Genomic DNA, 14,228 nt, shown 5'->3' with positions numbered 1-14,228 from the left:
AAAGTGCAGAGGAACAGATGATAGTCCCTTGTGGCCGGAGCTTAGAATGGAGGGGAGGCTGCTGAGAACTCCAGTGGAACTCCATTCCCAACCAGACTTCCCAGTGTTCCATGCCGGTTACTTCTGCTTCCTCCTAAAGGAGTTAGGCTCTTTGACTTTCCTCAATGAAGTGGACATCTTTTGTCCAGTCAACCCACCATTCATTCCCTTCCTTGATTAGATTTTCCATAGAGGCATTGTTTTCCAGGATGCAGGTCCTTAACTAGCCGTGTCGACATCACCTGGGAACTGGCTAGAAATGCACGTTCTTGGACTCCATCCCAGATCTCCTGAGTGAGCATTCTGGAAGGAGGGCCCAGAAGACTGTTCACAAGCCCCCCAGGTGATGTTGCTGCAGGCCAAAGTTTGAAAACCACTGTTTCAGGGAACCACTTCTTCCCTACTCTCAGTGCATCTAATTCAGACCGCAGTCCCTTTTTTCAGGTGGGATACAGGACTCTCAGAAAATATTAGGCCTTTCCCTCCATGAAATTTCTAAATGTGGATTTTAAACCAGAGATGCTGGGGGCCATGTCTGCTGTCACCTGGACAGAATCTACATCAAAGGCAAAGGCAAGAGAAAGCAGCAGATCCAAGGCATAGAAAGAGATTCTCTGTGACTTTATTCTGGCACCTGGATCAAGCTGTTGGGAATTTGGAGTCGACTTCCAGTAAGTCCCTTTATTATAAACATAAGCTAGTCCGTTGGCTTTTGGACACTAAATCATCAAAAGAATACTTACCAATGGAGGCAGGGAGGCAAATTCTGGAAAAGGCATTCTGTCAAGTTTGGCAAATTCTCAGATGTTAAAGTTATAGTTTATGAACCTGTAGAAAAAATGGTGGTCGCTAGGCACTGGCATGTGTTCAAAAACACAAGCCAGCAAAAAACAAAACAAAACACAAGCTATGCCAAAGCAGGTACATTTCTATGAAAATTCACTAGAATGTGACTTGGAGTCTGTTCACCAGGACATGGACTTTGAGTCTGTTGTAGACAATATATCTAGAGTCAACAACACATTCGACTGGTCCTCTCATTAAGTTCTTATGAGCAAGTCCAGAAATGTGGGCGAGATAATAACACAGTGGACTAACATCCCATGGTTACCTGAAGAGACTTAAATATACATAACAAAGTATTTTACTATTGCAGCAATTCTGTCCATTCTTTTTTTTTTTTTTTAAAGATTTTATTAATTTATTTGACAGAGAGAAAGATCACAAGTAGGTGGAGAGTCAGGCAGAGAGAGAGGAGGAAGCAGGCTCCCGCTGAGCAAAGAGCCCGATGCGGGGCTCGATCCCAGGACACTGAGATCATGACCTGAGCCGAAGGCAGCGGCTTAATCCACTGAGCCACCCAGGCGCCCCTTTTTTTTTTTTTAACATTTTATTTATTTAGGGGTGCCTGGGTGGCTCAGTGAGTTAAAGCCTCTGCCTTTGGCTCAGGTCATGATCCCAGGGTCCTGGGATCAAGCCCTGCATTGGGCTCTCTGCTTAGCAGGGAGCCTGCTTCCCCCTCTCTCTCTGCCTGCCTCTCTGCCTAGTTGTGATCTCTGTCTGTCAAATAAATAAATAAAATCTTTATTTGACAGAGACACAGCAATAGAGGGAACACAAGGAGGGGGAGTGGGAGAGGGAGAAGCAGGCTTCCTGCAGAGCAGGGAGCCCGATGTGGGGCTCGACCCCAGGACCCTGGGACCATGACCCGAGCCGAAGGCCCATGTTTAAGGACTGAGCCATCCAGGTACCTGAATTCTGTCCATTCTTTACTCAACATGCATATGTTCCAGAGTCAGTAAGAGAGGCCAGATGTGACTGAGTTGGACAGCCTTACTTCCCACTTGCCTCTCAGTGTGAACAGCTTACTGTTCTGAGTCTAGCATGTAAATATGTACTTTTCACATAACATGATCCTTAAGTCAAGTTGACTACTACATCAGGTGCTCAACTGAAAGAATAGTCTGTTCACTGTTGTATAACAGAGTACTATGGGAGACAGAGAGGCAAGAGAATACATTCTAAGATTTTCACTTTCCTGACTTTGGAACCTGTAGCCAAGTTGATTTTATGGCTGTTGAACAACTAAATCCAGTTGATTATTTTCTGATCTGGAATGAATGTCTAGACATTCTATTGGATAAAGATATAGAAGTTCTAAGTTATACTTTCCAGATTTATGCATAACCCAAGCTGGGACGTAGAGATAAAATATGTCTTGAAGATGAAAACTCAAAAAAACCCACAGCAGACTGCAAGGACCAAAATGAACATGAGAACATTCCGTTATAGTCAGAGTTCAGTGCCTGGGTTAAAAAGAATCAACAGTGCAAGTACACGATGGGAAGATTTAATAAGACTGTAGTTTATGTATACAGGATTCAGTTTTGAGTTGATTGTTAAGATAAATCAACAATGTTCGGGGGGAAAGAATCAGAACAAGGGAGGATAGTGGTACCTCCACTAGGGCTTTGCTCCAAGACTATGCCTAAACTTTTGTGCTCCGTGTTGGGTGTCTCCAAGACTGGCCAATGAGGATACCGAGGGATTGTAGACTCCTGCTCTAGGAGGAACAGCTCAGGAACTGAGCTGTTTCTTTTACCTGAGAAAAGAGTCTTTATAAAGCACCATAGATATTTTGCAATACTCAAAGGGATCTCACACAGAAGAGGGGTTAAATTTATTCAGAGTTGTTCCAGAGGGCTAAACAAGAAAAAAATATAGGGGTGCCTGGGTGGCTCAGTGGGTTAAAGCCTCTGCCTTCAGCTCAGGTCATGATCTTGGGGTCCTGGGATGGAGGCCCGCATCAGGCTCCCTGCTCAGTGGGGAGCCTGCTTCCCCCTCTCTCTCTGCCTGCCTCTCTGCCTACTTGTGATCTCTCTGTCTGTCGAATAAATAAACAAAATCTTTAAAAAATAAAAAAAGGAAACAATATATAAGGGAAGTTAGTTAGGGGATGTGGATTCAGCCTAGAATGAGCCTACTTTAATGATTAAAGCTGTCCAAATATGGAACAGACTGCCTTTTGCAATCTCCATTGCTCTACAGGAGGGCTGTAGAGGGTTAGGAAGTTGGCTGGGGCCTCCTTTCCAGGTCACTCTTTTTTACTGGGCCTTTCCTGTCTGCCTAGCTTTGAAACTAGTCTGCCTATTACTAGGTAATGTCCTCCTTTATTAATTCCTTTGAGGTTCTTTGATCAAATCATCCATTATTCTGAATCACTGTTTCTCTTCTTTCTCCTCTCCCTGTCCTCAATTGATTGAAAATAGCTGCAATCTTGGGGAGACAATAGAGTACTTCCAAAACCCATTGTTACTTTTTTTTTTTTTTAACCTTGTTCAGGAGAAGCACATGTAGTTCAACGCGCAAAGTAAATTGAACATAAGTTTCTTTTTTATTTATGATTTTTTAAATATTTTATTTATTTGACAGAGAGAGAGACAGCAAGAGAGGAAATACAAGCAGGACAAGTGGGAGAGGGAGAAGCAGGCTTCCCTCTGAGGAGGGATCTGGATGATGAGGGACTCGATCCCAGGGATCATGACCTGAGCCAAAGAGAGATGCTTAACAGCTGAGCCACCCAGGCGCCCCAAGTTTATTTCTACATAAGAGAAACTTGATTTTTCTGCCCTTCAGAGGCTGGCTTTATTCTAAATTTTGGCCACCTATAAACAAAAAGTTTCAGCGATACCCACAGGTTGATGAACCAAGCACATAAATGGTATGTGACATATAAGGGACCAACTCCAGGCTAAAAATCACAGTTTCGGTTTAAAGGAGTATTCCAACCTCCAATAGATAGCAGATTTGCAAAGAACAGTCTAGGAGGTGATGACAATGTGGTAACAGCACCAATGTGAACTTACACATCACTCCTCTCTGAGAAGCCTTTAATGCTGCCTTGTTTTGTATTTGTTAAACCTGATTAACTAACCTTCACAGCCATTCCCATGAGGCGAGTAGTTCGGAGGCCCTCCTGTTTATTTCACAAATTGGAAATCAATGAACTTTGTCAATTGATTTCTTGAAGCTTTTCCTGAGTGGAGGCCGTTTGCAAGTCACCGATGGATCAGGGATAGCGGAACTCGTAACTGCGACAGTAGGCGTTCAGTAAATGATGAAAGTATACCAGGGACCATTCTACATCCTGAGGATGGACAAGACAGACAAACCCATATTCTCATGGAGATTGTATTCTAGTTAGGACAAACCGACAGTGAACAGCTTAAAAACAAACAAACAAAAAAAAACCACCCCACAGTATTGCAGATAAATGCCATGAAAAAAATAAAACAATGCGATAGCAAGGGTGACCAGGGAAGGTAGCTACTTTAAGTACTCAGCCAAGACATCTTCAGGGAGATGACATTCTCTTTCAAGGTGAGTGCTGAATGATAAGATGGAACTAGGCACGTGACAATCCCAAGAAGACCACTGAATACAACAGCCAATACTGGGAACCCCTTAAAAACCTCATGATCATACCAGATCCTTACAACTGCAAGGATCCATGGAACCATGGAACAGAGACCCAAAGTCAAGTGGCCAAGATAATTTCCAGGCTAAGACAGTTACCAATCCTTAAGCTTATAGTACCTTTATTATTGCTGAAAAAGATGAGGTGAGGCAGAAGCAATGGTGCAGACCTGTTCTCCGAGGGAAAAGAACCACCAACCCTCCATTACCACACCTCCACCACACGATCACGTGTCCCTCCAGGAGGCAGCTCCAATCCTGTGACCTAACCAGTTTCCACCTTGCTTCTCTTAGCGCATTGCCATACACTAGAATTTTGTTTGTTTATTTCGTGTAAGGTTTTGTTGGTCCTTTTCCAAGTATCAATCAAAACTGCATGCCAGCCTCCACTCCTCGGAAATAATTAAATGAAATGACGTGCCTGATTTTTTCAGCTGGGTAATATACTGTGATTTGCATGGCTGAAGGAATTCATCTTAAGTCCTGAGCGGAGCCATCTGGGACAACTGAGGTGTTTTTTTTTGTTTTTTGTTTTTTTTTTTTCTCTTTCTCTGCTATGGTTCATGCCAATCATACACTATTGCCAAACACAAAAGTAGACAAAAAGCTTCATTTCTGCGACATACTCCCCTAAGGAAGCTGTTCTTTGTGATGCGAATATGGTCACCTTTTGTTCATGAATTCATCGCAAAGTTCCCTTTCCCTGTTAAGTAATCTAACTTTACATAAGCAAAATGCCCTTTATTTTGCTGTTACCTAGGTTTCCTACAGACTTCTGGAGCAAGTCATCTCTGGTTTAAGAATAGGTTTTGGATTAAAGTCCTTTCTCCTATTGGGGGAAGTGGAATCTAGAAAATAGCCTTGATCTTAATGCCCAAGTGAAGCACCTCCTAGCACAATTCTCATTCTTTAGCAGTTACGGTGGCATAGCCCGTGACTTCTAGGCAGGCATGTATCAAAAGGCTGAGTGGGCTGTTCAAATTAAAACCCCCTCCCCCCTCCCCCGAGTGGGATTCCTTCGGTCAGAGCACAGATCCCGCCGGGGAAGGGCTGACATTGGTGCGCGATGGAGCGCTCGGCTGCGGATGTGGGATGCGGTGTTCCTGAGGCGACAGATGAGGGATTTGGGCCGTGTGGGAAGTGAACTGCGGAATTCCTCCCCTCGATTCCTGAAGGGGGCTCTAAAGCAGACAGATCAGGACGCAGAATGCGGCCGGCAAGGCAGAGGGCGAGAGGGCGGGCGAGCCAAGGACACCGAGCCGAGCGCGTTTCGGGAGGCCCAGGGCGGACCGAGTTCCCAGGTTCCCCGGCCTCGCCTACCCAGACACCCACCCCAGCCCCAGGCCCACCCCGAAGGGCAGGCAGTTTTCCTCGGGGCAGCGAGTGTAGGGAGCCCGCCGTGAGCCCTCAACCTCTCTGGGCTCTGTGTCAGCGGGCTGGCGGGGAGGGAAGACCACCGGAGCCCCGGGCCGGTTTAAGATTAGCTCTCCACGCGTCCGCGGGCGCGGCATCGCGCGCGCCGGCCTCTATCCGGGTTCCTGGGGGCGGGGCGCGGGAGGGGGCGGGGCCTGCGCGGCGGCGTGGGCGCTAGTCGCGCGGGGGGGAGGGAGCCGAGGGGAGGGGGCGGGGCCGTGCCGCCCGCGCCGCGCTGGGCCCTCTCGGCCAATGAGCGGCGTCCACATGCCGCGGCGGCGGCGAGAGGGGAGGCAGCGGCGGATAAATGCTATTAGAGCAGCCGCCGCGGAGCCGTCCCCGACGCCACCTCCTTCTCCTTCGCCGCAGTTTCCTCCGCCGCTGTCGGGGGTGCGGAGCTGAGGGAACAGGGCGAGCGCGCCGCGCACCACCCCGCCGGCTCGCCGCCCCCGCTCCGTTCTGCCCTCAGGGGTCGGCCGGGTGCCCCCTCCTCCGGCCCGGGCGGGGCCGAGAATCACCTCAGGAGAGCGGGGAGGGGGTTCGGGGGCCGCGGCCTGCGTTCCCGGCGGGCGGTTGAGGGCGAAGGAGGCCCTCCCTTCTGACGAGGGGAGGGAGGGTCAGGAGCCCCCCACCGCCCAGCTGAGTCCGGGGCGTGCACCGGCGAGGGCCGGGCAGCCGGAGGGGCGGTTGTCTGGGGGAGGGGGCGCGGGGTGATTCAGCGCCCGGCGAGGCGGAAGCGGCCGCAGGAGGAGGAGGAGGAGGGGGAAGAGGCCGGTCCGCGCCTGGGCGCCCGGGGTGGCACGAGCCCGCGGCCCGAGTACGAGGCGGAGGCGAGGAGGCCGCGGGGACTGGAGGCGAGGCCGGCCGGGCTCCCGCAGTCATGGAGAACGCGCACACAAAGACGGTGGAGGAGGTGCTGGGCCACTTCGGCGTCAACGAGAGCACGGGGCTGAGCCTGGAGCAGGTCAAGAAGCTCAAGGAGAAATGGGGTTCCAACGGTAGGTGCCCGGCTCCGGGACTGCAGGGGCCCCGCGCGGCCCGGCGCGGGCCCGAGAGCCAGGGAAGATGGCTGACCGGGCTCCACCTCGTGGGTCTGGGCTCAGCGCCCGCCGAGGGCTGCAGGCGGCGGGTCGAGCCCGCGCGCCGGCCCCGCGGGAGAAGGGACTGCAGACGGGGGCTCCGGGCTTGTCCGTACCTCCGGGACCCCCGCGCCTCGAGCCCTTGACCTTCCCCGCACGCAGTTAGCTCGGTGTCTTCTCACGCGCAGCAGCCGGCCCCGCTGGAGGGAGGGACGCGTTCTCCTGCAACTGGGTTGAACCCTGCGAGACATTTTCTTGTCCCCAGCCAGTTTATGAGGCGTCGTTGCAGTTGAGAAAGCCTCTAACCGTTCTTGTGCTACCCAAAGTTACACATCTGGCAGAAGTCATGACATAGCTGAAATAAGTCCTTGTTTCGGGAGCCCTGATTAGTAGATAGCGGTGCGATTTTACCCTTCGGGATACACTAAGGTATTGGTTACAACAGATTTTCCTGGGGTACCATTTGGTGTGGTTTTTATTTAAAATGGTCGAAGGTTCATAGATCTGGGTACGTCTTTCGAAGACTGATAATTTTAGCAATTCTCTTTATAACGACAGTGCTAATTTTTTTCTCCCCTTCTTGACACGTTGCCTGGGGAATTTCTACATTCTGCAGAGTTACCGGCTGAAGAAGGTGAGTTATCTTAGTATGTTCTTTTTTTTTTTTTTAACCGCCCCCCCCTTCGTGTGCTCTTGTTAAGATGACATTTACAACAATTGTTTGTTTCTAACAGGAAAAACCTTGCTGGAACTTGTGATTGAGCAGTTTGAAGACTTACTAGTTAGAATTTTATTGCTGGCAGCTTGTATATCTTTTGTAAGTATAAAGAAACTTAATTTCTGCTCTTTTCAGAGATGAAAAGCCAAGAACAAGGCCTGTCTATTGAGTGAGAACATTATATTTAGAGATTTCACTGGTGTCTTCATTTTTTTAAAAAAATCTAGATATTTTAAAATTATAAACAAAACACTCGAACCATTTGTGTGCAGAAAATTAATGCCTGACATTTACAGTGCAGTTAGAAATTGGTTCCAAAACGAGGCAGAGTCTTAAAAATTTTTGTGGTTTATCAGTTTTAATATCAAAAAATTCTTTGTTGGAAAGCCTTTTCTGTTTTGGGTTCTTCCATTGTGTAAGATCATACTAAGATGGTGTTGGGCCCTTTGTAGTCTGTAAATAGAACTTACAAAAGGAATATTCCAGTTGCTCTCCCTTCCTGGTAATGGCAAGGTGACAGTTGTTTCTGACAGTGACAAGAATGATGACGGCAGTGATGGCACCACTGTTGACCAAATTTGGTCACTGACCTTTAGGGTGGTATATTTATCTAAATTGGACCCCTGTCTTAAGTGACTCCTAGGTAGAGAGAACAAGGTTCAGTGCAACTGGTTCTAGATTTTTAAAGAAAAAAACAAAACCAAACCCGTTTTCTCTGGGTCTGTGTGTCGTTACTGTCTTGAGTCCCGTATGGTTGCTAAGAAACTGGTGAAATGCAAAGAACTACAGCAGAAGAAGGGTGATGAGTTGGTGAGGTTATTTCTAGGTTATTAACATTTTTTTCCTGTTCAATATTTTTTACTGCATTTTTTCTTGGGCAGTGGACTTCTTGATAGTTTTCCTGAAAATGGTCATGAATAGGACACAGATGTTCCTAATCCTAACAGCATGAGATGACTTTTGTTCTTAAATTACAGTATTGTATTCCTACAATAACTATGATGGGAAATGAAATTCACCCAGTGCAGTACTTTTTCAGGCTTCACAAAATTGACACAGTTTCAGGGTTTCATTTTTGTTTGTTTGTGCATTTGCAAACCACAGGCATCTACCTCAGTCTTTATGACAACCGTATCATAGAAGGCTATTTTGAGAACTAAATCAGAAGGAAGCAGTGGGCACTTCTTTAGGTAAGGGGGGGAAATTGGCAGGAGGTGAGCTTTTGGAGTAGTATTATATACAGATTCTGACCTGAGACTTTAATACATCTATCATGTCATGTTGGCTAAGTGATATGTAGTTATTAATAATCAGTTCTCACGAATCTTTTTTTTCTGTGGTTTTCATTGAATAAAATTGAGAGTGTCATAGCAAAGCATACAGTGTCCTGAATTACTCCATACTTACACATCTGTCTGTTCTTGATTAATTCACCGCCACCCCTCCTAAATGGCTCCTGTTTTTACTGATTAAGATAAGGGAATAGAGTTGTTTGATTATCAGTTTCAGTACATTGTTGTGAGGCGAAACAAATACTATGTTTGGGGTAGTGTAATGTTCATGTATGTTTAAGCTACCTGCATAATTCTGAAGTAGCCTCAGCTTTGGCTGTTAAAGTACCGGAGTTCAGTAAGGTTATCAGGGACATCTTAGAAGTAAATCACCTGGTATATACAAGGCAGAGATAAAATAAATTTTTATTGAGTTATTTTGTATATCTGCTTAAGGCTGTGTTGTAACATCAGCATTATTTCCAATAAACAGGCTATTGAACATTTGGGTTTTATGGGATCTCTTGAGTTGCCGGTTCGAATGACTTTTGTATTAACATTTTGAATTAGTGATGTGTGTGACTTTTATTTTGAAGAAAGGAGTTTATAGTTTCTAAGCATTTTCAGGTGGGTTTTTAAAATGCTCTAATTTTATCATAGGGTAGGATGTTGGATTTTTATAGCTTTATAGAACTGTATTTTGGAATTGAAATTTGAATTACCTTTTTAGTAACTACTTGGAGTTAATGCTCAGGACATGAACTGTGTGACATTTTCATTTCATGGATTGCTAAACAAAAATAATAAATGTTTAGGAAATACTGTTATTTTGCTCTGACTTGTTTGATCAAGACATTTTGGATACAGACCTGTTTTGTTGATTTTCTTCATGTGAAATTGGCACAATACTACATTGTTCTTGACCTTTTCAGTCCTCATTTCTTTATCTTTTAAAAGATCACTGAGTCTTTTTTGTGGTGGTCAGTGTATTCCTAATTTACACGAAAATCGTGGTAGAATATTCATATTCTTTTGGAGAATTAAATAGACCGTTCCTACAATATGTACATGATATATCGTCAGGTTCTGCTCGAGTTAAAAAGAAATACTAGGCTTTCATGATTTATTTCAGATCTCTAAATTGTTAACTGTAGGAAGCTGCGTTAATGTGTTATACTCATGACCTGTAGGGATAAAGTTTAATTGGAATATTCGCCAGATAGAAATAGTTTTAAGTTTCCTCGGATTAGAAGAAGTGAGCTATAATTTCTCCCACTACACATAAAGTAACATTAGAAATTCCTTCATTTCCCATTCATGAGCTACAATCCTGTCACTTTGTCTGTACATCCTCCTTGGTCACAACTTTGCCCTTCATTTAATACATCATACGATTGCTTACTGGAATACCCATTCTTTTTTCTCTTTCACTGCTTCATTAGGTATTTATTGAACACCTGGGACGTGGCACAGACACTGGGGATACAGCATTTGAACAAAATAGACAAAGTCTCAACCTGGAGCCGACATTCTAGTGGAGACAGATAATAAACAAGTAAAATGTATAGTCTGTTGGACGGTGATAGTACGTACTATGGAGAAAAATAAAGCAGGGAGATAAGAGTATGAGGAGGAGGGTATAGTTCTCAGGTAGGGTGGTCAGGAAAGTCCTCCAGGAAGGTGACTTTAGAGAAAAGACCTGAAGGAGATGAGCAGGAGGGCCATATTTGCCTCGTCAAAAAGCCCTTTGTGGTAACACAGTTTGCAAAAGTTGCTCCACCCTCCATCCCCAGTTCCCCACCAGAGCTACTTGGATTGACCCTAAAATGTTGCTTAAACTTGCTTAGACTTAGGCACTTGTCATCTTGTCACTTGTGTTTGAATAGTGTCTTTCCTTCCTACTGGACCCTTTAGAAGGGATTCTTCATTTCTTTTAGAGCCTGGGTTAGTGATTTTGATAAAACAAATATATTTGAACTTTGTGTTAGTAGCATTTTCAGAATATATGATGTCTGGTTTCTTCGGTTTTCTTAGTACAGTATAGTCAAGAAGTAGTTTATATATTTGTAATGATTCTACTTTTTTCCCCTGTGTTTTCTTTTAACTTTTTTTTAAAGGATAGAATGGGTGGTTCACTAATTGGTTTAACTAATTTATTTAGAGCCTTTCTTTAAAATGTTTTGAAAGGTGAGTGTGTGTGTGTGTGTGTGTGTGTGTGTGTGTAAGAAGGTTGTATTCTCAAATCAAACCAGTATTTTTAAGTAACTTTGTGTGGATCAGAAGAGAATGTAGTCTAAATCATACCTTTTTTTTTTTTTTTAATGGCTAAAAGAATTTGTTTCCCCACCCAGAAAATTGTCATAACATTTATTGGTGATACCTTTCTTTCTTGTGAAGTGTTTTTAAACTTCTTTTATTATGTAAATTTCTTCATTTGTTGAGCAAGTATTTGAGTACCCAGTGTCCTTGCAAGTTTCTAAGGACACAAAGAGGAATGAAGACAGGTGCCCTAAGTCTTAAAAATATGCTTATAATTTCTCTCACTTTCTTTTTTTGGGGGGGACCTCATTGAGTGCTCATTACATTATCCCAACATGTAGCTAAGATAATGGAGTCACGAAACTATGACTGTCTCCCACTGAAACACGTCTTTTTACCTTGGCTTAAAGTTTGCTTTTGTTCATTAAACTCCACTCTCCAGCATCTTCTGGTTGTGCTGTCAGAAGTTACTGTTATATGCAGAGATCAGTTTTACAGCTAATTAGAAGATAGTCTATACTATCCTGTTGAAGCAGTCTAAGTTGTTGTTGAGTATTTATTATTAGTAAGTGGCTACTGAATAGGATTGGCAAATTTTGAAACTTTGAATTTGCTGGATTATATAAGCCCCAGAAGACAAGTATTGTTACTGTAGTAATAGTGCAAAGCAAAGGAGAAACACTGTGCCTAAAATTAACTGCAGTAGCTTTTTCTTCCACTTTCCTTTGAAAGTGTTGATGAAATTGGTTACTTATTGCTCTAGATGTTTAAGTGCAAATACTGCCCTCAGGGTCTTGTACCTTATAGGTTATATGAGATTTTGTTTCATTCGTTCGTGCCCCTGTAATAGTGAGCTTCATCTGTGTACCAGAGTCACTTCTAGGCCCCTGGGGATACGCTGGTGAACAAAAGACAGTACAAATAGATAATCATTTATGTTCAACGTATTCTCAGTGAAGATTTTAGAAACATTTACTCCACCATAGGAACATATTTTGTATGACTCAATAAGCCATATTTATGAACTGACTATACTATAATGCTAAAAGGCATCTTTCATTTTGGTGATGTGTCGCACACTCTTCACTCCCTCATCTCCTGGGATCTTTCATTGATCAGCATCATCATCTCATGTATACTAGGTTTCCTTTCAATAGAACAAACCAGGAAGGACTTCATAACATGATCTGAACATAATCAGCTGGATTGGTTCTTAGCAGTTAATGACACATGGGTTGATCTTCACTTTGGGCTGTAGCATTTAATTATTTGGGTTCTTTGTAGTTTCAAAATAGACATTTTAAAAAGTATTCAGGAAGTTGATGGTTGTTGATTTTAAATAGGTTCAGCACCAGCCTTCCACCCTGAGAGATTTGCCCACTAGTTTCCCATCATCCAGTTATTAATATACTTGTGGAACCATCAAATAATTATGACTGCTTGGGTTTCTTGCACATAAACATTTGAAGTCCTATGGTGGAAGAAAAGGTTACTGCATTATACAGATTAGGATTCTACTTCTGCAGAGCAACCACACATTTTTTGAAAGTAAAGATTTGCTCTGGTAGTCCTGTCCCTATTTGCTGTAGTCTTCCCTTTGCTCCAACTGTTAGAGGATAAATTACTTTAAGTTTGTTCCTTAGGCTTAGCTGCCAAGAGGGAAGTTCATACCCTCTTTAACAAGGTGTGAAGCTTATCTTACAGTTGCTAATGCCTCACTGACCTTTTGCATAGGTCCTAGTTACTCATCAGGTTGAGTGATTTTTTTCCCCCAAGAGCTAATTAAGTTTCTTATTTCTGATATGCTCTCCTTGGCAAGTGTTTGAAAGACTAGTATCAAAGCAGCTGTGGTCTTGCATCTATCAAAATTTATAACTTCCTAGAGAAGTTTTCATTTTGGCACTAGGCCTGGCCTTAACACCAGGAATGCCCTGTTGAAAGCCTGCGGCAACATTTATATTCATTCTGGTTTTCTGCCTGCCCTAGTTCACTAGCTGTACCAGTGGTCACTGGTACTTCTTAGGACCCGGTCCTGGTGTCTCCTGATTTTTTTTTTCCTGCTCAGGTTGATCTTTCTTGTTCATTCATCATTCCCTTATCTTATTTCGAAAATTCATTTTTGGCCTTGTCTTACCTCTCTGGTTGTTTACTATTTGTGTAAAAGCTCACTTTATACTATTCCACTAAGTATAAACATAGATGGTTTCATTATTGCCACGAGTCATATCTGGTTGTATTAAAAAGTATCAAAACCAGTGCTTTCATTGTTTACTAAATCAGTCTTTTAAAGAAGACAATTTTTGTGAAATATACAGACATTTTAAGCAATGCTAAAAAACAAAGGCAAATCGTATCTCCCAGATTGAATCATTAGATATATTTGACATCCTTTCTGGATAGGCAGTTTTTCACAAAAAGTCGGTTTTAACTATTTAGATGGCTGTTTTACCATGTTCTTTATCATTCTTAATGATTCATTTCTTGGGTTCTCTTATCAACTTAAGTTTGCTCGGTTATGAAGTTTAATTTCTAGCTCACACAACCATAACCTCGTCAGGATGTAAAAGCTACAAGTTAAGAGAACCACAGTAAAATTCATTTTCTGCTCATTTTCCTTGGGGCAGTGTTCTGTATCTAGATATAAATAACATTTGTTTCCCCTCTGAAGTGCTGTGTTGATAGATGACGTGTCATATGGAGGATAACCTTCAAAATACATTCCTTATTGCAGAACAACCTTGAGTAATTTTGAGATGACATATAGTGATACCATTGAGAATAACCGGGGTGCTATCAGTACTCTATAATATGGAGTCCATGATCAAGTGATTTTTACAATTAATTTATACCTATTAGTATTATTTGGTAGGAATACTAAACAACCCAGCAAAGTTGTAGATGATTGCCTTTTCCTTTAACAAAATGGAGAATTTAAGTTTTTATTCTGAATATATTCATGTAAAATGAATGGGT

General features: G+C 43.4%; 1 protein-coding gene across 2 annotated transcripts in view; it reads left to right on the top strand.

Moving 5' to 3' along the window:
* The first annotated feature begins 6,203 nt into the window (after positions 1-6,203).
* Positions 6,204-14,228, top strand: part of ATP2A2 (ATPase sarcoplasmic/endoplasmic reticulum Ca2+ transporting 2) — a 59,992-nt gene continuing 51,967 nt past the window's right edge. For both annotated transcript variants that reach the window (XR_009345960.1, XM_059140138.1), the window contains exons 1-3: positions 6,204-6,926; positions 7,624-7,641; positions 7,742-7,824. Coding sequence is in view for 1 of the 2 variants with exons in the window: in XM_059140138.1 (XP_058996121.1) it covers positions 6,809-6,926; positions 7,624-7,641; positions 7,742-7,824 (219 nt within the window). In the remaining variant the exon portion in view is untranslated. The remainder of the gene's footprint in view (positions 6,927-7,623; positions 7,642-7,741; positions 7,825-14,228) is intronic.

Source organism: Mustela lutreola, chromosome 11 (assembly GCF_030435805.1).
Source record: "Mustela lutreola isolate mMusLut2 chromosome 11, mMusLut2.pri, whole genome shotgun sequence".
Lineage (NCBI taxonomy): Eukaryota > Metazoa > Chordata > Mammalia > Carnivora > Mustelidae > Mustela > Mustela lutreola.
The sequence above is the reverse complement of the archived record's forward strand: the minus strand, read 5'-3'. Positions and strand labels throughout refer to the sequence as shown.